Below are 24,201 nucleotides of genomic sequence, written 5' to 3' on the forward strand. Positions count from 1 at the left end.
AGCAGACCATTTTGACATAGTGTAGGCAGATTCTATTTTTAACAGCTTATCTGAATTAAAATATTCCATCTACATGTTGACCATTCTTGGGATTTGACTTGAAGGCAAATAGTCCTAAGTTCAAAGATCTGGGCAAATCATTTCGCCTTGAGTTTTCTCATATGTAAAATAGGAATTATTCAAGCTGTAAATCCTTTACCCAAAAAGCTTGATGCAAGATATATTTCAGAATTTTTCCTATTTTAGGAATAATGAAAGGAATATACTATGGTATTAACCCCAAGGGGACTGAGTGGCAACATTCAATAGCAAAACATAGTACTATTTCTGTCACAAAATACATGGATGAATATTTCCACTAAGTGGAATAAAAAAGATATAACTTCGGGCTGGGCACCGTGGCTCACTCCTGTAATCCCAGCACTTTGGGAGGCTAAGGTGGGCAGATCACGAAGTCAGGAGTTTAAGAGCAGCCTGGTCAATCTGGTGAAACCCCGTCTCTACTAAAAGTACAAAAAAATTAGCCGGGCATGGTGGCACGCACCTGTAATCTCAGCTACTCAGGAGGCTGAGGCAGGAAACCTGCTCGAACCCAGAGGGCAGAGGTGGCAGTGAGCCGAGATTGCACCACTGACTCCAGCCTGGGAGACCAAGCAAGACTCCATCTCAAAAAAAAAAAGAAAAAAAAAAAAAAAAAAAGAAAACCTCCTGTCAGGTTAAGTCAGGTTTTGTTATTAAATTAATTCAGATTAAGTCAAGATTTTGCTGTCAAATTATTTATGAAAAAAACTGGTTTACAAAGCTGTCTGGATTTTGTAATCAGTGATGTTATGTACAGCCAATCTCATAAGTTATTACAAGGATAAAAGAGATCATGTGCTTGCCATGTAATAAAGGTTAAGACATTAAATATAGCCACAGTTTGTGAGAAAGTCTCTGGATATGTAATAAGAAATTCAGTAGGCAGTCTTAAGGATCAATGTGGACTAATGATACCCATTGGCTCTACAGTGACTATGGAAGACTTGGCATAGTGTAAAAGGCATGCATTTTGGAGTGAGAAGATTCTAATGCAGGCATTATCACTAGCTTGCTAAGTGACAACAAATTCCTTAGACTCAGATTTCAGTTAAAGTATATGAAAAATGAAGATAATACCACCTAACCTTGCAGAGCTGTTGTAAGGATTAAATATCTCACCTGATTATGAAGACAGTGTAAATAGTGTGCTATATACAACAGGTCTTATGTAAAGATTGCTAATAAAATTGTTTGTCTTAAGCTGTTTCTTCCTTCCTCACTCCTTCTTTCCCTCCCCTCACCTCCTTTACTCTGTTTTAATACAATTTGTGAAACATTCAACTTCTCACCACCAAAGTAAGTTTGGAATTGTAAATTGACACAACACGAATACTGTATATCCTTTATTAAATTTTGCCTTAAAATTTTTAAATGCTGCATTTTTATATTTCACAACAGCAACAAAACATGACAATTATTTGTGTGAAATACAGTCTAAGCTCTAAAGGTTCATAGATTACATTCATTTTATACCAGGTTTGTTCATATATATAGATTAATTCATCATGGTATACTTATTTCTTAATATACTTGCATTTTATCAAGTAAAAGAATTAAATATTAAAAGTAGCTTGACAAAAGACAGAAATATCCTGTGCAATAAATTGGCTGTCAACTGATTCATGAATCATGACTGATGTAATCTTTTTATCTTTCTGCCCAGCTTGTCTTACATGATCCTTGGGAAATAGCCAGTTGAAAAGAAATATGGCAAGGTATTCTAGAATGGTCCACTAACCATAGAGTCTTTCAAGATGTGCAGGTTGCTTTTTGTATTCTTCCTGTAGGTGATCTGCCTCTTCTAGAATACAGCGATATTCTGGTATCAAAAAGTTCATATTTCCCTCATGAATCTGCAATTCCTTATTTAAAATTAAAAACAGAAGCACCTTAATATTCAAAATTCAATCCAATGTAATGTTAAAGTAACGATAATTTTAGAAATCCTGTGACTTAAAATAATAATCACCAGTCCATGACAACACATGTACTTACTTTTAAAGCATCAATTAACTGCACTTTCTTAGCCAAAAGCAACTGGTACTCCAGCTTTGGGTGGATTAGCTTTAAAGTGTGTTGGACTGATACCTCATTTATCTCTAGAAGGAGTTGACCAGATGCAGTTAGATAAATTACTTTGATCAGAAACATTAATAATGTAACAACAACACAAAATAAAGATCAGAAAGAATTATTAATTTTGTTTGTTTCTTTACCGTATGATATGTTGAGGTTAATTTTCCTTTTTGTAGCTTCTTTAGAAAGCACATCTTTTAGGATGGAGATAGTAGAAATGTTGTCAGATTTAAAAACTCCCTCTCCTTTTCTATAAAATTAATATATTTTTTAAAAGGATCGCTGTAGAAGGAAATTGTCCAGTACATATATATTTTATGATTAGTACTTAGTGTATAGATTTCATTTGACTGTAGATTTATTTTGTATACATATATCATTAATATAAAGCAAATTTAAACATGTAATCCTTTACTATTATATTAATTCAGCTTCTGAATATACTCGTAAAACTAAACAAAAGATATATGCCTCCTAAAGATGTGACAGTTTATATAAAAACTTCATTTAAAACAACTTTTACCTTCATTTTTCACTAATATTTCGAACAGCCAACTTCATATATATACATATATAAAACGCACTTAGAATTGCTTAGTTACATGTGTGTTTTTCTTTCATGTAATCACACAAATTACAATGTGACTATATGCTTTATCCTTAAAAGAAATCTGATATCAAATATGTAAGAGTGAAATCTGCTGTTTTTCATGCTCAGCATCCAATGCCACTGCTTATGGTCAGAGGACCGTTATTTTTCTTTTTTTTTTTTGAGATGGAGTCTCATTCTGTTGCCAGGCTGGAATGCAGTGGCGCAATCTCAACTGACTGCAATCTCCACCTCCTGGGTTCAAGCGATTCTCCTGCCTCAGCCTCCCAAGTAGCTGGGATTACAGGCAGGCGCCACTACACCCAGCTAATTTTTTTGTATTTTTAGTAGAGATGGCGTCTCACCATGTTGGCCCGGATGGTCTCGATCTCCAGACCTTGTGATCCGCCCGCCTTGGCCTCCCAAAGTGCTGGGATTACAGGCGTGAGCCACCATGCCCGGCCAGGATCGTTATTTTTCTTTAGGGTACCATTCCTCTTTCTCTTGCCCTCTTCAGTCCATATAGTTTCAGTGGCATTGGTCTCTATTTATGGGACTTCAGGAGGAAGCATTGAGCAGTACATTCCATACCCCTGACCACAGTGGTTCACGGCTTGACAATGATACTCAATCCTGGGATTTTTACTGGAGCTAGTAGGCAAGAGAAATTCTACAGCAGCTGAAAATATATACAACTGGATTCTAGGAACTGCTGGTGGCCATAACACTGCATGGTAAAGCCAAGAAAAGATAAAAGCAGAACTGAACAAGGGATAAAATCTTGATGACATCAATTAAGCCACTGATCCAGTTGTGCATGAGGCAGATTACTGCTAGACTTTTGAGTTATGTGAGATGATAAATTTATTTTATTTGGTTAAGCTGCTTGCATTTGGTTCCTTTTTAAGATGACCAAGTTTCCTAATTAATATATATCATCTCTCATATAGTTAATGCCTTTTCATTTGGTTTTCACACACACAGAAATGATGTACGCCAACTAGCTATATGCAAATGATAATTGCTTTGGCCTGGTGTAGTGGCTCACGCCTGTAATTCCAGCACTTTGGGAGGCCAAGGCAGGCAGATCACTTGAGGTCAGGAGTTCAAGACCTCATGTTGGCCATGATGAGACCTGTCTCTACTGAAAATACAAAAATTAGCCAGGCGTGGTAGCACACTCCTAAAATTCCAGCTGCTCAGGAGGCTAAGTCATGAGAATCACTTGAGCCTGGGAGGAGGAGGTTGCAGTGAGCCGAGATTGCGACACTGCACTCCAGCCTGGGCTGGTGAATAAGACCCTGTCTCAAAACAAACAAAAAAAAAGATAATTGTTTTTTTTTCTAGAAATGAATAATACACTTACTACTTTGATCTCAATTGTGTTTTAGAAATCATGACATTTCTATTAGTCTTTAATCTTAACAGATGATCTTTAGTAAACACATAGGGCCAGGTACTACAGAATGACTCAAATGGTTATCTTCTTTTAATCATCATAACAATTCAATAAAGTAAGTGCTATTATTTTCATTCTTCAGAAAAGAAAACTGAAGCTCAGAGAGTTAAGCAACCAGCTAGGGTCACATAGCTGGTAAGTCACAGAGCCAGGATTCAAATCTAAGTACATCTGCCTGCAAAGCACATACTTCTACACTACCTCCATACACATATATTTTATTCAGGCATCTGAAAAACATCTGTTGAGCACCTATTATGTGCAAAACTATGTTTTAGGTCCTTGGAGGCTACATACAAAAATATTTAAAATTAGACTGTCCACAAAAATAAAGTTTAGAGAAATAAGTTTATATAAAAATTATTAGGGGCCAGGCGTAGTGGCTCATGCCTGTAATCCCAGACTTTGGGAGGCCAAGGCAGGTAGATCATGAGGTCAAGAGATCGAGACCATCCTGGCCAACATGGTGAAACCCTATCTCTACTAAAAATACAAAAATTAGCTGGGCATGGTGGCACATGCCTGTAGTCCCAACTACTCAGGAGGCTGAGGCAGGAGAATCACTTGAACCCAGGAAGTGGAGGTTGCAATGAGCCAAGATCGCGCCACGGCACTCCAGCCTGGTGACAGAGCAAGACTCTGTCTCAAAAAAAATACAATAAAAAATAAAAAATAATTATATACTTTAAGCAGATAACAATAAAGATCACAGACAAGTAAGAAAAAAATGCTATGGAAACAGAGAAGAGAATCAAGGAAGGCTTCAAAAATGTAGCTACTGCTGGGTGCAGTAGCTTGCACCTATAATCCCAGCTACTGGGGAGGCTGAGGCAGGAGGATTACTTGAAGGCAGGAGTTTGAGACCAGCTTGGGCAACACAGTGTGACCTTGTTTCTTAAAAAAAAAAAAAAAAAAAAAAGTAGCTATTAAGTTGGACCTTAAAGGATAAACAGTTTTGAATCTTAAGAAAAAATATTCAAAGCCACAGAATGATAAAGAGCAAAGGTGTGCTATTATAAAAGTATATAATATGCTAGGGGCATGTTGAATTGTCTGCTATGATTAACGTGTGAGGTTCACTGTGGTACTTCAAAATGGGAGTAATTATTACAGGTTTAGACACAGATAAGCTTCCTTGGACGGTATAGTGAAAAACCTCCATAGAATGGATGTTAAAACCAATTAGATTTCTGAAGAGTTCTTGGTTCTAAAAGGCTGAATTCTGAGGTAAAATTACATTTTTAGAACAATACTGTTATTATTTTAAAATAACAAGAGAAGCAAAAGGTATTCTACTTCTTGCTCCCGAGTTGAGACTTTACCACGCTGTTTTTAGAACTTAGGAGAATACCACAATTATCTGCTTAGGGAAAGAACCTTAAGAGGCTGACAGAAAGAATAATGAGCTCTCTCCCAGACAAACAACACAAAGCAAAACAAAAACAAAAACAAAAACAAAAACACACACACACGCAGAAAACAAAAACAACCTACAGGCCAGGTGTGGTGGCTCACACGTATAATCCCAGCACTCTGGGAGGCCAGGGCAGGAGGATTGCTTGAGCTCAGGAGTTCGAGACCAGCTTGACCAACATGGTGAAACCCTGTCTCTACAGAAAATAAAAAAATTAGCTGGGCATGTTGGTGAATGCCTGTGGTCCCAGCTACTCAGGAGGCTGAGGTGGGTGGATCACTTGAGCCTGGGAGGTCGAGGCTGCAGTAAGCCAAGATCATGCCACTGCACTCTAACCTGGGTGACAGAGTGAGAGCCTGTCTCAAAACAAACAAAAGGAACAAACAAAAAACAACCTACAGATGTGAGAAAGAATGAAAAAGGAAAGACTCTGAAGAAGCAGGAGGATCCAAGCTCAATGGGTAGATGCAGAGAAATTAGCCTTGCCCAAGAAGTAGATCATTTCACATTCAGAGACAGGCTAAAAAAAAAAAAGGAAAAGTTTAGCTTCTACTATATTGAGAAGTTGAGAGGAATTATTGGAGCTTATAGAAGATGAGTTAGAGGTAATGGTGGAGGAGCGATGGGTGTAACTAAAAGCTTGAGAAGAGTGTAAAACAATATAATGACCTCCAAACCGTATCCGAATAGCTGCCAAAAGCCTGCATTTTCTAAGGCTAAACTTCTAAGCCATGTTATATTTGTGCATAAAGAAATTCAGAGAAGAATCAGAGAAGAAGAGGCGAGAACGACCCCCGGACCGACCAAAGCCCGCGCGCGCTGCATCCCGCGTCCAGCACCTACGTCCCGCCGCCGTCGCCACCATGCCCAAGAGAAAGGCTGAAGGGGATGCTAAAGGAGATAAAGCCAAGGTGAAGGACGAACCACAGAGAAGATCCGCGAGGTGTCTGCTAAACCTGCTCCTCCAAAGCCAGAGCCCAAGCCTAAAAAGGCCCCTGCAAAGAAGGGAGAGAAGGTACCCAAAGGGAAAAAGGGAAAAGCTGATGCTGGCAAGGAGGGGAATAACCCTGCAGAAAACGGAGATGCCAAAACAGACCAGGCACAGAAAGCTGAAGGTGCTGGAGACGCCAAGTGAAGTGTGTGCATTTTTGATAACTGTGTACTCTGGTGACTGTACAGTTTGAAATACTATTTTTTATCAAGTTTTATAAAAATGCAGAATTTTGTTTTACTTTTTTTTTTTTTTTTTTTTTAAAGCTATGTTGTTAGCACACAGAACACTTCATTGTTTTTGGGGGAAGGGGCATATGTCACTAATAGAATGTCTCCAAAGCTGGATTGATGTGGGGAAAACACCTTTCCCTTCTAGTTTTGAGAGACTTCCTCTTGGTTCCCAGGAGGAGGGATTCCCTACTTTGACACACATGGCCACCTTGGCACAAAAGCCTTGTGGTATGGAAAAACAAATTTGTTTTTATGTTCTCTTCTCCCTTTCCATCTTTCAGCATAGACTTAACTCCCTTAAGCCCAGACATCTGTTGGGACCTGACCCCTAGTCAGTGGTTACCAGTGTGTCAGGCAATCTGGACTTTCCAGTGATGCCACTGAGATGGCACCTGTCAAAACAGCATGGTTCCATTTCTAGATTGTGGATCTTCAGATAAATTCTGCCATTTTCATTTCACTTCCTGAAAGTCAGGGTCGGCTTGTGAAAAGTTGTTAAACAACATGCTAAATGTGAAATGTCAACCCTCACTCTAAACTTTCCCTGTTCAGAGCATCAGATGAAGACTTCATTGGGTTTTATAGTGGCTTTCTGATTTTTGGTAGTCCATTGAAGAAGGGAGTTTGAAAGTTGTTGTATACTGTTAACGATTGTCTGCCCATGTCCTGCCTGAAATACCATGATTGTTTATGGAAAGTATCTTTAATAAAGCTGGATACAGTTTGGCTTGGAAAAAAAAAAAAAAGAAATTCAACCGGAGTTTTTATTGGAATTAGGATAAATATTCAAATCAATTTGGGTAGGAATGTCATCTTTTACAATGTCTTCATATTGATGACTATAGAATATATTACTCCATTTAATCAAGGCGTTTATGTCAATAAAATCTTACAGTTTTTGTCATGTAACTTCTACATATTTCTAATTAAGAATATTCCTACAGATTTTATCTGGTTATTTTGTTATTGTTATTGCTACTCTGAAAGGGTCTTTTAAAATAATTTATTTTCTCACTAGTTATTGTTATTGTTGGGAACTTAGGAAACATATTGATCTTTGCATATACATCTTTACTCAATCGCTTTTCCAAACTTACTAATTTGACTTGTTTTTCAATAGATTATCTTGAACAGTATAGATTTTCAATCAGATTACTCACAAATAACTCCTAAGTTAAAACAAAAGAAAACTTAGAAGCTACATTTACATAAAATGACACTTGTGAACCAGTAATAAGTTTGATTTACCTGTAGATACTTTCAAGTTGTGTATCTAGAAAGGTGTTCTGAAAGTAAAATGTCACACATTCTCCTGCTGGAGGTTTTTCTGGAACTTCAGGCAGACAAAAAACCACCCAGGAGTGAACTTCAGCAAAACTGAACTGGCCTGTTAGAGTCAGTGTATTCATGGGTCTGTAATACAATAGTAGAGGCACATATTTATGTGTGGGAATACATGAAGGTATTATCTGTACACAGTAATAAGCAGAATTTTGTAATATTTGTTAAACAAATATAAACGAAAACATTCAATTTTCTCAGATTAATCTTATACGTAAAATAAATGAACATTTCAATTTCATGAAAAAAAAATCGAACACTTACATATACCTGCACCTGTGCTAAGTATCAGTTAAGTGATATATGTAAACAGGTTTTACTCATTATAACATGCTTTTCAAATAAAATTCCATTTATTTGGGAATATTTCATTTTTAAAAAGTTTATTTTTTTTTTATTTTTATAGAGACGAGGTCTTACTATGTTGCCCAGGCTGGTCTCGAACTCTAGGGCTCAAGCAATCCACCTCCCTCGGCTTCCCAAAGTGCTCGGATTACAGGTGTGAGCCACCATGCCCAGCCCTCATTTTAAAAAAGCTTATCTAGTATTTCTACTACATAAACTACAAAACATACTTATATAAGAACCTCCTTAGGGAAATAATCAGTATAGTGTAAAGGCAAAGAATTGGGCTTTTGAGTAAGACAGGCATGGGTTGTTCCATTATTTACTAGCTCTGTGCCATTAGACAACCTACAGAATAATACCTTCTATCTTCCCGAAATATGGGATCATACTTTCTATCTTGCAAAAGCACACACTAAAGCAACATAAAAAAACCAAATTTAAAATAAATCAGGTGGATAATTATAAAGAGTTAAGAAAATGCAGTTTATGAAACGAAAACTTTGGACGAATCCTCTCATTTGCAGATGAAAAAACTAAAACCTAGAGACTAAATTAAATTAAACTCCCAAAGTCAGACAGGAACAGATTGTAATCCAAGTCTCTTGATTACCAATTTGCTGTTCTTTCTAGCATGCCATGCAACCTCCATTAATAAAACCTTGACTTTTAATGTTTTCCAAAAATCTTCTTTAGGAATAGTCTGCCTTACATCTTATTTAAATTATATATTTTAAATTATAGGCAGCAATACAAAGAACATGGGTTTTGGCTTAAATTCATAGCTTTAGTCCTTTTATCAGCAAGTTACTTACTTTTCTATACTTACTTTTCTAAACCTCCACTTCTCATTTGTAAAATGGAGACATTATTACCTGTCTTGCTATAAGAATTAAATACTACATAAGCTCCCAGCATAATACATAGCACAAAGAAAGTAATCAGTAACTGTTCCTCTCTTTCCCTTCTCTTTAAGCCCATGTTCTGAAAAACTACAAAAAGGTGGATGCCTAAGTTGGCATGGAAATAAAAGGAACTATCACAACCAATTGCTTTATCAGTATTCCCTAAGAAGAAATATAAAGGAAATATAATATTTGAGGCTAATACAATGAGGTCCCATTCACAGAGAACTATTATACTATCTAAAGGTTAAACCGGGGGGCGTGCCCAAGATGGCCAAATAGGAACAGCTCCAGCCTCCAGCTCCCAGCGTGAGTGACACAGAAGACGGGTGATTTCTGCATTTTCAACTGAGGTACCGGGTTCATCTCACTGGGGTGTGTCGGACAGTTGGCACTGGTCCGCGGGTGCAGCCCGACCAGCAAGAGCTGATGCAGGGAGAGGCATCACCTCACCTGGGAAGTGCAAGGGGGAAGGGAATTCCTTTTCCTAGCCAAAGGAAATTGAGACACACAACACCTGGAAAATCAGGTAACTCCCACCCTAATACTGTGCTTTACCAAAGGTCTTAGCAAACGGCACACCAGGAGATTATATCCCACACCTGGCCCAGAGGGTCCCACGCCCATGGAGCCTCCCTCATTGCTAGCACAGCAGTCTGAGATCTAACTGCAAGGCGGCAGCAAGGCTGGGGGAGGGGCGCCCACCATTGCTGAGGCTTAAGTAGGTAAGCAAAGCTGCCGGGAAGCTCGAATTGGGTGGAGCCCACCACAGCTCAAGGATGCCAGCCTGCCTCTGTAGAATCCTCTTCTGGGGACAGGGCATAGCTAAACAAAAAGCAGCAGAAACCTCAGCAGAGGTAAATGGCCCTCACCGACAACTTTGAAGAGAGCAGTGGATCTCCCACCATGGAGGCTGAGATCTGAGAACGGACACACTGATGCTCAAGTGGGTCCCTGACCCCTGAGTAGTCTAACTGGGAGACATCCCCCACTAGGGGCAGACCGCCACCTCACACCTCACACGGTGGGGTACACCCCTGAGACGAAGCTTCCAGAGCAAGAATCAGACAGCAACACTCGCTGTTCAGCAAGATTCTATCTTCTGCAGCCTCCACTGCTGATACCCAGGCAAACAGGGTCTGGAGTGGACCTCAAGCAAACTCCAGCAGACCTACAGCTGAGGGTCCTGACCATTAGAAGAAAAACTAACAAACAGAAAGGACACCCACACCAAAACCCCATCAGTACGTCACCATCATCGAAGACCAAAGGCAGATAAAACCACAAAGATGGGGAAAAAGCAGGGCAGAAAAGCTGGAAATTCAAAAAATAAGAGTGTATCTCCCCCTCCAAAGGAACGCAGCTCATTGCCAGCTACGGAACAAAGCTGGACGGAGAATGACATTGATGAGTCGAGAGAAGAAGGCTTCAGTCGATCAAACTTCTCAGAGCTAAAGGAGGAACTACGTAACCAGCACAAAGAAACTAAAAACTTTGAAAAAAGAATGGATGAATGGATAACTAGAATAATCAATGCAGAGAAGACCTTAAAAGAACTGATAGAGATGAAAACCATAACACAAGAACTATGCGACAAATGCACAAGTTTCAGTAACTGATTCGATCAACTGAAGAAAGAGTATCAGCGACTGAAGATCAAATGAATGAAATGAAGCAAGAAGAGAAGTGTAGAGAAAAAAGAGTACAAAGAAATGAACAAAGCCTCCAAGAAATATGGGATTATGTGAAAAGACCAAATCTACGTCTGATTGGGGTGCCTGAAAGTGAGGGGGAAAATGGAACCAAGTTGGAAAACACTCTGCAGGATATCATCCAGGAGAACTTCCCCAACCTAGTAAGGCAGGCCAACATTCAAATTCAGGAAATACAAAGAACGCCACAAAGATACTCCTCAAGAAGAGCAACTCTAAGACACATAATTGTCAGATTCACCAAAGTTGAAATGAAGGAAAAAATGTTAAGGGCAGCCACAGAGAAAGGTCAGGTTACACACAAAGGGAAGCCCATCGGACTAACAGCAGATCTCTCGGCAGAAACTCTACAAGCCAGAAGAGAGTGGGGGCCAATATTCAACATTCTTAAAGAAAAGAATTTTCAACCCAGAATTTCATATCCAGCCAAACTAAGTTTCATAAGTGAAGGAGAAATAAAATTCTTTACAGACAAGCAAATGCTTAGAGATTTTGTCACCACCAGGCCTGCCCTACAAGAGATCCTGAAGGAAGCACTAAACATGGAAAGGAACAACCCATATCAGCCATTGCAAAAACATGTCAAAATGTAAAGTCCATCGATGCTAGGAAGAAACTGCATCAACTAGTGAGCAAAACAACCAGTTAAAATCATAATGACAGGATCAAATTCACACATAACAATATTAACCTTCAATGTAAATGGACTAAATGGTCCAATTAAAAGACACAGACTGGCAAACTGGATAAAGAGTCAAGACCCATCAGTTTGCTGTATTCAGGAGACCCATCTCACATGCAGAGACACACATAGGCTCAAAATAAAGGGATGGAGGAAGATCTACCAAGCAAATGGAAAACAAAAGCAGGGGTTGCAATCCTAGTCTCTGATAAAACAGACTTTAAACCATCAAAGATCAAAAGAGACAAAGAAGGCCATTACATAATAGTAAAGGGATCAATTCATCAGGAAGAGCTAACTATCCTAAATATATATGCACCCAATACAGGAGCACCCAGATTCATAAAGCAAGTCCTTAGAGACTTACAAAGAGACTTAGACTCCTATACAATAATAATGGGAGACTTCAACACCCCACTGTCAACATTAGACAGATCAATGAGACAGAAAGTTAACAAGGATATCCAGGAATTGAACTCAACTCTGCACCACGCGGACCTAATAGACATCTACGGAACTCTCCACCCCAAATTAACAGAATATACATTCTTCTCAGCACCACATCACACTTATTCCAAAATTGACCACATTGTTGGAAGTCAAGCACTCCTCAGCAAATGTACAAGAACAGAAATTATAACAAACTGTCTCTCAGACCACAGTGCAATCAAATTAGAACTCAGGACTAAGAAAATCAATCAAAACTGCTCAACTACATGGAAACTGAACAACCTGCTCCTGAATGACTACTGGGTAAATAATGAAATGAAGGCAGAAAAAAAGATGTTCTTTGAAACCAATGAGAACAAAGATACAACATACCAGAATCTCTGGGACACATGTTAAGCAGTGTGTAGAGGGAAATTTATAGCACTAAATGCCCACAAGAGAAAGCTGGAAAGATCTAAAATTGACACTCTAACATCACAATTAAAAGAACTAGAGAAGCAAGAACAAACACATTCAAAAGCCAGCAGAAGGCAAGAAACAACTAAGATCAGAGCTGAACTGAAGGAGATAGAGACACAAAAAACCCTCCAAAAAATCAATGAATCCAGGAGCTGGTTTGTTGAAAAGATCAACAAAATTGATAGACCGCTCTCAAGACTAATAAAGAAAAGAGAGAAGAATCAAATAGACACAATAAAAAATGATAAAGGGGATATCACCGCCGACCCCACAGAAATACAAACTACCATCAGAGAATACTATAAACACCTCTACGCAAATAAACTAGAAAACCTAGAAGAAATGGATAATTTCCTGGACACTTACACTCTCCCAAGACTAAACCAGGAAGAAGTTGAATCCCTGAATAGACCAATAGCAGGCTCTGAAATTGAGGCCATAATTAATAGCCTACCAACCAAAAAAAGTCCAGGACCAGACGGATTCACAGCCGAATTCTACCGGAGGTACAAGGAGGAGTTGGTACTATTCCTTCTGAAACTATTCCAATCAATAGAAAAAGAGGAAATCCTAACTCATTTTACAAGGCCAACATCATCCTGATACCAAAGCCTGACAGAGATACAACAAAATAAGAATTTTAGACCAATATCCCTGATGAACATCGATGCAAAAATCCTCAATAAAATACTGACAAACCTAATCCAGCAGCATATCAAAAAGCTTATCCACCGTGATCAAGTGGGCTTCATCCCTGGTATGCAAGGCTGGTTCAACATATGCAAATCAATAAACGTAATCCAGCATATAAACAGAGCCAAAGACAAAAACCACATGATTATCTCAAGAGATGCAGAAAAAGCCTTTGACAAAATTCAACAGCCCTTCATGCTAAAAATTCTCAATAAATTCGGTATTGATGTAACGTATCTCAAAATAATAAGAGCTATTTATGACAAACCCACAGCCAATATCATACTGAATGGGCAAAAACTGGAAGCATTCCCTTTGAAAACTGGCACAAGACAGGGATGCCCTCTCTCACCACTCCTATTCAAGATAGTGTTAGAAGTTCTGGCTAGGGCAATCAGGCAAGAGAAAGAAATCAAGGGTATTCAGTTAGGAAAAGAAGAAGTCAAATTGTCCCTGTTTGCAGATGACATGATTGTATATTTAGAAAACCCCATTGTCTCAGCCCAAAATCTCCTTAAGCTGATAAGCAACTTCAGCAAAGTCTCAGGATACAAAATTAATGTGCAAAAATCACAAGCATTCTTATACACCAGTAACAGACAAACAGAGAGCCAAATCATGAATGAACTCCCATTCACAATTGCTTCAAACAGAATAAAATACCTAGGAATCCAACTTACAAGGGATGTAAAGGACCTCTTCAAGGAGAACTACAAACCACTGCTCAGTGAAATCAAAGAGGACACAAACAAATGGAAGAACATACCATGCTCATGGATAGGAAGAATCAATATTGTGAAAATGGCCATACTGCCCAAGGTAATTTATACATTCAATGCCATCCCCATTAAGCTACCAGTGACTTTCTTCACAGAAGTGGAAAAAACTGCTTTAAAGTTCATATGTAACCGAAAAAGAGCCCACATTGCCAAGACAATCCTAAGCCAAAAGAACAAAGCTGGAGGCATCACACTACCTGACTTCAAACTATACTACAAGGCTACAGTAACCAAAACAGCATGGTACTGGTACCAAAACAGAGATATATACCAATGGAACAGAACAGAGCCCTCAGAAACAATACCACACATCTACAGCCATCTGATCTTTGACAAACCTGACAAAAACAAGAAATGGGGAAAGGATTCCCTATTTAATAAATAGTGCTGGGAAAATGGGCTAGCCGTAAGTAGAAAGCTGAAACTGGATCCTTTCCTTACTCCTTATACGAAAATTAATTCAAGATGGATTAGAGACTTAAATGTTAGACCTAAAACCATAAAAACCCTAGAAGAAAACCTAGGTAATGCCATTTAGGACATAGGCATGGGCGAGGACTTCATGTCTAAAACACCAAAAGCAACGGCAACAAAAGCCAAAATTGACAAATGGGATCTAATTAAACTAAAGAGCTTCTGCACAGCAAAAGAAACAACCATCAGAGTGAACAGGCAACCTACAGAATCGGAGAAAATTTTTGCAATCTACTCGTCTGACAAAGGACTAATATCCAGAACCTATAAAGAACTCAATCGAATTTACAAGAAAAAAACAACCCCATCAAAAAGTGGGCAAAGGATATGAACAGACATTTCTCAAAAGAAGACATTCATACAGCCAAAAGACACATGAAAAAATGCTCTGTAATCCCAGCACTTTGGGAGGCCGAGACAGGCGGATCACGAGGTCAGGAGATCGAGACCAATCTGGCTAACACGGTGAAACCCCGTCTCTACTAAAAAAATACAAAAAACTAGCCGGGCGCGGTGGCGGGCGCCTGTAGTCCCAGCTACTCCGGAGGCTGAGGCAGGAGAATGGCGTGAACACGGGAGGCGGAGCTTGCAGTGAGCTGAGATCCGGCCACTGCACTCCAGCCTGGGCGACAGAGCGAGACTCCGTCTCAAAAAAAAAAAAAAAAAAAAATGCTCATCATCACTGGCCATCAGAGAAATGCAAATCAAAACCACAATGAGATACCATCTCCCACCAGTTAGAATGGCAATCATTAAAAACTCAGGAAACAACAGGTGCTGGAGATGATGTGGAGAAATAGGAACACTTTTACACTGTTGGTGGGATTGTAAACTAGTTCAACCATTGTGGAAAACAGTGTGGCGATTCCTCAAGGATCTGGAACTAGAAATACCATTTGACCCAGCCATCCCATTCCTGGGGATATACCCAAAAGATTATAAGTCATGCTGCTATAAAGACACATGCACATGCATGTTTATTGCGGCACTATTCACAATAGCAAAGACTTGGAATCAACCCAAAGTCCATCAGTGACAGACTGGATTAAGAAAATGTGGCACATATACACCATGGAATACTATGCAGCCATAAAAAGGGATGAGTTCGTATCCTTTGTAGGGACATGGATGCAGCTGGAAACCATCATTCTCAGCAAACTATCACAAGAACAGAAAATCAAATACCGCATGTTCTCACTCATAGGTGGGAACTGAACAATGAGATCACTTGGACACAGGAAGGGGGTCATCACACACAGGGTCCTATTGTGGGGAGTGGGGAGGGGGGAGGGAGAGCATTAGGAGATATACCTAATGTAAATGACGTGTTAATGGGTGTAGCACACCAACACTGCACATGTATACATATGTAACAAACCTGCACATTGTGCACATGTACCCTAGAACTTAAAGTATAATAATTAAAAAAAAAAGGTTAAACAGTATTTGCTCTCACATTAAGTATATGAGAAAGAGAACTACTATTCCAATAATCCCAGAATAGTAATATATGAGAAAGATGGAAAAGTACAACTCAAACCAGCCTGTAAAATAAGACAAATAATCTTATATTTATTAGAAATATTAAATCTATAATATTTAAACTGTTTATTTAATTTTTAAAAGTAGAAATTGCTAACAGAATTTACACTACAAAAATAAAAAACAGGTCTATTTGAATTGTGTAATATCCTAAAAAGAAACTGCTCTTTCCTTTGTCCTACCTGTCATGATCAATAAAGTGAGTTCTTTGATGGAGTGAAAGAGGTTTGATGTGGTATTGGCGGACCTGACAGGTTTTAGGTTGAATTCTTGGAGTCACATATGCTTGTAGTGTGCCATACTGGCCTTCAATTGAGCGAATCTGATTCAACAGAAAAAAGGAAACAAAATAAGAATATTTAGCAACAAAACATATCTTTAAAACGTTCAACACAAGTTATCAAGTACTTAAAATTTACTAAGATGTGAAGACCTAATTTAAGAGGAGTTGGAAAGCTGTCCAGCTTCTTTCTCCTGTCCCACTCTGTTTCAATTCACGGGACAGATTGTAGTACCTCTTGTACTACACAAAGGTAACTTCCCTAATCTAATTAATACTTTAACTCATACTTTTCATGGCATGAGGGGGAAAACATCAAAATTTGACCTAAGTGGGAAACATTAAAAAGTTTAAGCAAGATTTTTTGCAAATGTTGCACTGTGAATATTGCTGACAAGGAAGAGGATAAGAAAACATAATAAGTAAAACTACAGAAAGAAAACAAAAAAATAGATCTGATAAACCTATATTTTGGTGTTAATTTTTAAACAGTAATAAGCTCATATTAGCAGATATTTTTTCCACAAGAAAAAGAGCTTTAATATAGAACATAATAATTTTATATGAAAAATTATTTTGTAATAATCAGTATAACAATTAATATTCCTTATTTACAAATTCAAACAATAAAGAAAAATCTGGACAAACATGTAAGTCACCTGAAATCCTCCCACCCCAGATGATCATTATTACTACTTTGGTAGTTATGCTTTCATATGTCTCTCTACGTACAGGTACAAAAAAAGAGTATTTAGCACATAGCTGTTATTATAAAAATCTATTGACAGAAAAAATGTTTCAAATAACTTAATTACTGACATTCTGTGAAAATAGAGATGCATACCTATAATCTAATTATGGCATATTTGAACTGGAAATTCTTTTGGGCTATTTTGAATATAACTGGCTGGATATCCTGAGAATTCAACATACTTAACAGGAAATAGTAATTCACTGAGCTGGGAAGATCTAATTTAAGAGAAGGACCTGCCGGGCGCGGTGGCTCAAGCCTGTAATCCCAGCACTTTGGGAGGCCGAGACGGGCGGATCATGAGGTCAGGAGATCGAGACCATCCTGGCTAACACGGTGAAACCCCGTCTCTACTAAAAAATACAAAAAACTAGCCGGGCGTGGTGGTGGGCGCCTGTAGTCCCAGCTACTCGGGAGGCTGAGGCAGGAGAATGGCGTAAACCTGGGAGGCAGAGCTTGCAGTGCGCTGAGATCCGGCCACTGCACTCCAGCCTGGGCGATAGAGCGAGACTCCTTCTCAAAAAAAAAAAAAAAAAAAAAAGAGAAGGACCTAATTTAATATATCATTTCACATGACTAAGTCTATTGGATATCATACACATCTTTGCTTTCATTTCTAATTTTCACATTTTCCCCCTTATCTCTGCCTCTCCTATCACCACCACCTCGCTGCTCCTCCCATCCCACTTATGCCTTCCCATATTATATAACTGGCTATATCAGACAGGTGTGTTTCTTTTCATACATTTATTCATATTTATATTAATATAAATAAAAATATATTCAAATTATATATAGCGATTTTATCCGCATTTTGTATGTTTTATGAAATTTCCTCCATGTTAATCTGTATAAATCAACTCATTCTTTATAGTAGCTGTGTAATATTCCAAGATATGGATAAACAGTTATTTATTCAACCATTCAATCATTAATGAGTATTCACCTTGGTTCTACTTTTCTGCTTCTACAAGCAATGCTGCAATTAATTATATTCATGTCTGTATGTATATTACTGCTATTTTATTGCTATTAATAGATTCCCCGAAAGGAGCTAATATCTATTTTCCACAGTGGTTGTAACAACTTATATTTCCACGAGCTATGACTGACAGTGTCATTTTCTTCATCCCCGTCCCCTAGCGATGTTGTTCTTTAACTATTAATTTTTTGCTATTCCGCTAGATAAAAGAAACTGCTTTTTATTATTTTAATTTGAATTTCTCTGGCTAAAGATGAGGCAGAACGTTTTTGTTTGTTAGCTATTTTGATTTCCTCCTCTGTGTTTTGGGTTTTTTGCTTGTTTGTTTGTTTTTGAGATAGAGTCTCACACCATTGCCCAGGCTGGAGTACAGTGGCACAATCTCAGCTCACTGCAACCTCTGTCTCCTGGGTTCAAGCGATTCTCATGCCTCGGCCTCCCAAGTAGCTGGGATTACAGGTGCATAATCCCAGCTAACTTTTTTTTTTTAATAGAGACAGGGTTTCACCATGTTGGCCAGGCTGTTCTTGAACTCCTGACCTCAAGTGATCTGCCCACCTTGGCCTCCCAAAGTGCTGAGATTACAGGTGTGAGCCACTGTGCCCAATCTTCTCTTCTGTGACTTGCCTGTCCATATCCTTTGCCTATTTTCCTTACTTGGTGGTTTTTATTGTAACAATAGGCTGTTTATATGTTATTGACAATTACTGTTAGACAATTAAGTCTTCTTTCTTTAAATAAGTAGGTACTTAATTCATCTGAATTTATTTTTTATATATGGCATAAGATAACAATTCATTTGATTTTCTTCTAGATGGATGCCAGTTGTGTCAACAGTAATTTTTAAACAGAAATAGTGATTTAATAGAAGTATTCCCTTCTATTAAAATAGAAATGTCATGCACTAAATTCCCATAAATGTGAAATATATTCTGGGTTCTATTTCTAGATTATTCTGTTGCATGGCCTATTTATTTAGGCTTGGAAATATCCTCCATTATTTTTATTATGGTAGTTTTATGGTATGTTTTATCATATGGCAAAGCAAGTTACACCTTACTTTTCTTCTTTTCATAATTTTCTTGGCTCTTTTCAGGCATTTTGTCTTTCTTCTACACTTTAAAATTATTATATCCAATTAAAAAAAGAAGAACATGGCCGGGTGTGGTGTATCACACCTGTAATCCCAGCACTTTGGGAGGCCAAGGTGGGTGGATCAACTGAGGTCAGGAGTTCTAGACCAACCTGTCCAACATGGTGAAACCCTGTCTCTACTAAAATACAAAAATTAGCCAGCCATGGTGGTGTACGCCTATAATCCCTGCTACTAGGGACGCCGAGGCAAGAAAATCGCTTTTATCAGGGAGGTGGAGGTTGCATCGAGCCAAGATTGCGCCACTGCACTCCAGTCTGGGTGACAGAACAAGACTCCATCTCAAAAAAAAACAAAACAAAACAACAACAAAAAAAGTGAAACATTGTTTTTAATCAATTTTTACTCTACTTTCAAATTCGTTAGCAGAAATTTGCTCAATGTAAAATGTTTAATTAGGTCACTTACTGATACTTTTTTTTTTTTTAAGAAATAAATTTATCCTAGTTTTCCATTTTTCTTTCAAAGTACATAAAAAGGAATGTATGCAGACCAAAATGAATTGTTTAGGGGAAAGATCATATTTAACTGGAACTTCCTTAACCAGATGTGAAAAAAATATTGTGTAACAGCATCTCTCTTGAAAAATAAAAAAACCTTTGAGTTTCAAAACATCAGCAACACCAGGAAAAAAGTTACAGTCCTTAATTTTTAGATCATAGGTCTATCAAAACTAATCCCACTATAAATAACTAAAATGGATTTGTATGCTATGGTAAGTATTTAATTATAAAAATGGTTATGTCATTAAATTGCTAGAGAAAACTTTAAAAGGTTTTCTCTAGAATGTATGATAATAAATGATATCACTGGAATGCAATCAGCAAAATTCAGGTGGTAGAAACATATATGGTGAATGCTCAGATACTTTAATAACTACGTTAATTTAGAAGATGACTGTCAGGACCAGCCTGGCCAACATGGTAAAACCCCGTCCCTACGAAAAAAAAAAAAAAAAAGTACAAAAATTTTTTTGGACGGATGGAAGGCACCTGTAATCCCAGCTACTCAGGAGGCTGAGGCAAGAGAATTGCTTGAACCTGGAAGGTGGAGGATGCAGTGAACCCAGATTGTGCCACTGCATTCCAGCCTGGGCGACAAGAGCACAAGAGCGAGACTTCATCTCAAAAAAAAAAAAAAAAAAAAAGGATGACTGGATTAAACAAGCTGTAAAACAAAAATCAGTAAAATCTGAACATTAAATATTTTATAATATTAAAAAATTATTGTTGATTTTTCTTAGGTGTGATAATAGTGTAGTTATGTTTAAAAAAAGAGAGAGTACCTATCTTTTAGACAAACTAAATGAAATTATGAGTATCTTGTATTCACTTGAAAATATTTTAGGGTAGTAATGATAGCATAAACAAGGTGGCCATGAGTTGATCATTGCTGAAGCTGTGTGATTAATACATGGGGATTCATTACTTTTATAAATGTTTGAAACTTTCTATAATAGAAAATTTGAAAAAAAATTTTCAGTTAGAGGAAACTTTAAGACCAATAATTTTAGGCCGGGCATGGTGGCTCATCCCTGTAATCCCATCACTTTGGGAGGCTGAGGCATGTGAACTGCTTGAGCTCAAGAGTTTGAGACCAACCTGGGCAACATGGCAAAACTCAATTTCTATTTAAAAAATAAAAATCATGGCCGGGCGCGGTGGCTCAAGCCTGTAATCCCAGCACTTTGGGAGGCCGAGACGGGCGGATCACGAGGTCTGGAGTTCGAGATCATCCTGGCTAACACGGTGAAACCCCGTCTCTACTAAAAAATACAAAAAGTGGCCGGGCGCGGTGGCTCAAGCCTGTAATCCCAGCACTTTGGGAGGCCGAGACGGGCGGATCACGAGGTCAGGAGATCGAGACCATCCTGGCTAACACGGTGAAACCCCGCCTCTACTAAAAATACAAAAAAAAAAACTAGCCGGGCGAGGTGGCGGCGCCTGTAGTCCCAGCTACTCGGGAGGCTGAGGCAGGAGAATGGCGTAAACCTGGGAGATGGAGCTTGCAGTGAGCTGAGATCCGGCCACTGCACTCCAGTCCAGGCGACAGAGCGAGACTCCGCCTCAAAAAAAAAAAAAAAAAAAAAAAAAAAAAAAAACAAAAAGCTAGCCGGGCGAGGTGGCGGCGCCTGTAGTCCCAGCTACTCGGGAGGCTGAGGCAGGAGAATGGCGTAAACCGAGAGGCGGAGCTTGCAGTGAGCTGAGATCCGGCCACTGCACTCCAACCTGGGTGACAGAGCAGACTCCGCCTCAAAAAAAAAAAAAAAAAAAAAAAAAAAAAAAAAAAAAAATCAGTAATTTTAGAGAAGGTGATTAACAAATAATAGCAGAGATTGTGGTCTGGGCTAAATTATATCCTAACTGGTCATTCAAAATTCATTACTCCAAAACAATTCATTTCAGGGAGAAATTAAATGCAAACAAATAATATCATATGTTATAAGACACACCAGCAGGAAAAAGGAAATTCAAACATTCAAGTAAAGGTAATTTCTAATATTTTTACCTTGAGTTCCAGCCTTGTAGTATCTGCCTGGCACCGATAAGTGGCGAGAAGGAAGTTGTCATTTGACTGGGAAGAATACAAAGTAGAGGAAAAGAATGAATCCATGTTTTTAGCAACAAAAAAAAAGGCATTAATAATAATAATGGTTACCATTTACTTAAGTACCTGTCACTGGTGCTAAGTGCTTTTGAAACATGTTCTAACTTATATTTACAAAAACCCTATGCACTAAGTTTTACTAATTAAGCTTTAACAGATGAAGAAACTGAGTTTATGAGGAGTTAAATAACTTCCCCACAGTCATTAAGTGATGAAACTGGAATTCAAATTCCTATCTAAAGCTCATGCTCTTTCCATCTTGAGTTTTTACGATAACATTTTTAAACATTAAGAATTCTTCTAAAAATCTGACAATGCAAACACCAAATGTGTTGGCTGTGTCCCCACCCAAATCTCATTTTGAACTGTACTCCCGTAATTCCCATGTGTTATTGGAGGGACCCAGTGGGAGATAATTCAATCATGGGGCCAGTTTCTCCCATACTGCTCTCATGGTAATGAATAAGATCTGATGGTTTTATAAGGGGAAACCCCTTTCTCTTGGCTCTCATTCTCTTTTCTCTTGTCTGCCACCATGTGAGATATGCCTTTCACATTCCTCCATGCTGCGTGCAGCCTAGCAACTTGGTGCCCTGTGTCCCAGTCACTCTAGCCTTGGCTGAAAGGGGCCAACGCAGAGCCTGGACTGTGGCTTCAGAAGCCTCGAGCCTTGGCAGCTTCCCTGTGTTGTTGAGCCTGTCAGTGCACAAAAGTCAAGAATTGGGGTTTGGGAATCTCCGCCATATATATCAGCATATATCAGCAGATGTATGGAAACACCTGAATGTTCAAACAGAAATTTGCTGCAGGGGCAGGGCTCTCATGGAGGACCTGTCCAGGGCAGTGTGGAAGGAAAATGTGGGGTTGGAGCCCCAACATACAGTTTCTACTGGGGCACTGCCTAATGGAGCTGTGAGAACAGGGCCACTGTCTTCCAGACCCCAGAACGGTAGATCCGCCGACAGCTTGCACTGTGAGCCTGGAAAAGTCACAGACATTCAATGCCAGACTATGAAAGAACCAGGAGTGGGAAGTATACCCTGCAAAGTCACAGGGGTGGAGCTGCCCAAGGCCATAGGAGCCCACCTCTTGCATCAATGTGACCCAGATGTGAGACATGAAGTCAAAGGATCATTTTGGAGGTTTAAGATTTGACTGCCTTGCTAGATTTTGGACTTGCATGGGGCCTGTAGCCCCTTTATTTTGGCCAATTTCTCCCATTAGGAATGGCTGTATTTACCCAATGCCTGTACCCCCACTGTATCTAGGAAGTAACTAACTTGTTTTTGATTTTACAGGCTCATAGGCAGAAGGGACTTGCCTAGTCCCAGATGAGACTTTGGACTGTGGACTTCTGAGTTAATGCAAAAATGAGTTAAGACTTGGGGGACTTTTGGGAAGGCATGATTGGTTTTGAAATGTGAGGACATGAAATTTGGGGTGCAGGGGTGGAATATGGTTTGGCTGTGTCCCCACCCAAATCTCATCTTGAATTGTACTTCTATAATTCCCATGTGTTATTGGAGGGACCCAGTGGGAGATAATTCAATCATGGGGCCAGTTTCTCCCATACTGCTCTCATGGTAATGAATAAGATCTGATGGTTTTATAAGGGGAAACCCCTTTCTCTTGGCTCTCATTCTCTTTTCTCTTGTCTGCCACCATGTGAGATATGCCTTTCACATTCCTCCATGCTGCGTGCAGCCTAGCAACTTGGTGCCCTGTGTCCCAGTCACTCTAGCCTTGGCTGAAAGGGGCCAACGCAGAGCCTGGACTGTGGCTTCAGAAGCCTCGAGCCTTGGCAGCTTCCCTGTGTTGTTGAGCCTGTCAGTGCACAAAAGTCAAGAATTGGGGTTTGGGAATCTCCGCCATATATATCAGCATATATCAGCAGATGTATGGAAACACCTGAATGTTCAAACAGAAATTTGCTGCAGGGGCAGGGCTCTCATGGAGGACCTGTCCAGGGCAGTGTGGAAGGAAAATGTGGGGTTGGAGCCCCAACATACAGTTTCTACTGGGGCACTGCCTAATGGAGCTGTGAGAACAGGGCCACTGTCTTCCAGACCCCAGAACGGTAGATCCGCCGACAGCTTGCACTGTGAGCCTGGAAAAGTCACAGACATTCAATGCCAGACTATGAAAGAACCAGGAGTGGGAAGTATACCCTGCAAAGTCACAGGGGTGGAGCTGCCCAAGGCCA

The 24,201-nt window shown here is 39.1% G+C and overlaps 1 protein-coding gene across 3 annotated transcripts in view; it reads right to left on the reverse strand.

Annotated features, from left to right (window-relative positions):
- BBS7 (Bardet-Biedl syndrome 7) overlaps window positions 1-24,201 on the reverse strand; it is a 56,537-nt gene that overhangs the window by 1,860 nt on the left and 30,476 nt on the right. For 2 of the 3 annotated variants that reach the window (XM_033215154.1, XM_033215156.1), the window contains 6 exons: window positions 21,900-21,965; window positions 16,408-16,547; window positions 8,092-8,256; window positions 2,298-2,407; window positions 2,077-2,180; window positions 1,820-1,943 (listed from right to left, as the gene is read on the reverse strand). In XM_033215154.1, the coding sequence (XP_033071045.1) occupies window positions 1,820-1,943; window positions 2,077-2,180; window positions 2,298-2,407; window positions 8,092-8,256; window positions 16,408-16,547; window positions 21,900-21,965 (709 nt within the window). Of the gene's footprint in view, window positions 1-1,819; window positions 1,944-2,076; window positions 2,181-2,297; window positions 2,440-8,091; window positions 8,257-16,407; window positions 16,548-21,899; window positions 21,966-24,201 lie in introns of those variants that run through there. The other variant, XR_004438103.1, reaches the window with a different exon arrangement.

Source organism: Trachypithecus francoisi, unplaced genomic scaffold (genome assembly GCF_009764315.1).
Source record: "Trachypithecus francoisi isolate TF-2019V2 unplaced genomic scaffold, Tfra_2.0 Lachesis_group1, whole genome shotgun sequence".
NCBI classification, from domain to species: Eukaryota; Metazoa; Chordata; class Mammalia; order Primates; family Cercopithecidae; genus Trachypithecus; species Trachypithecus francoisi.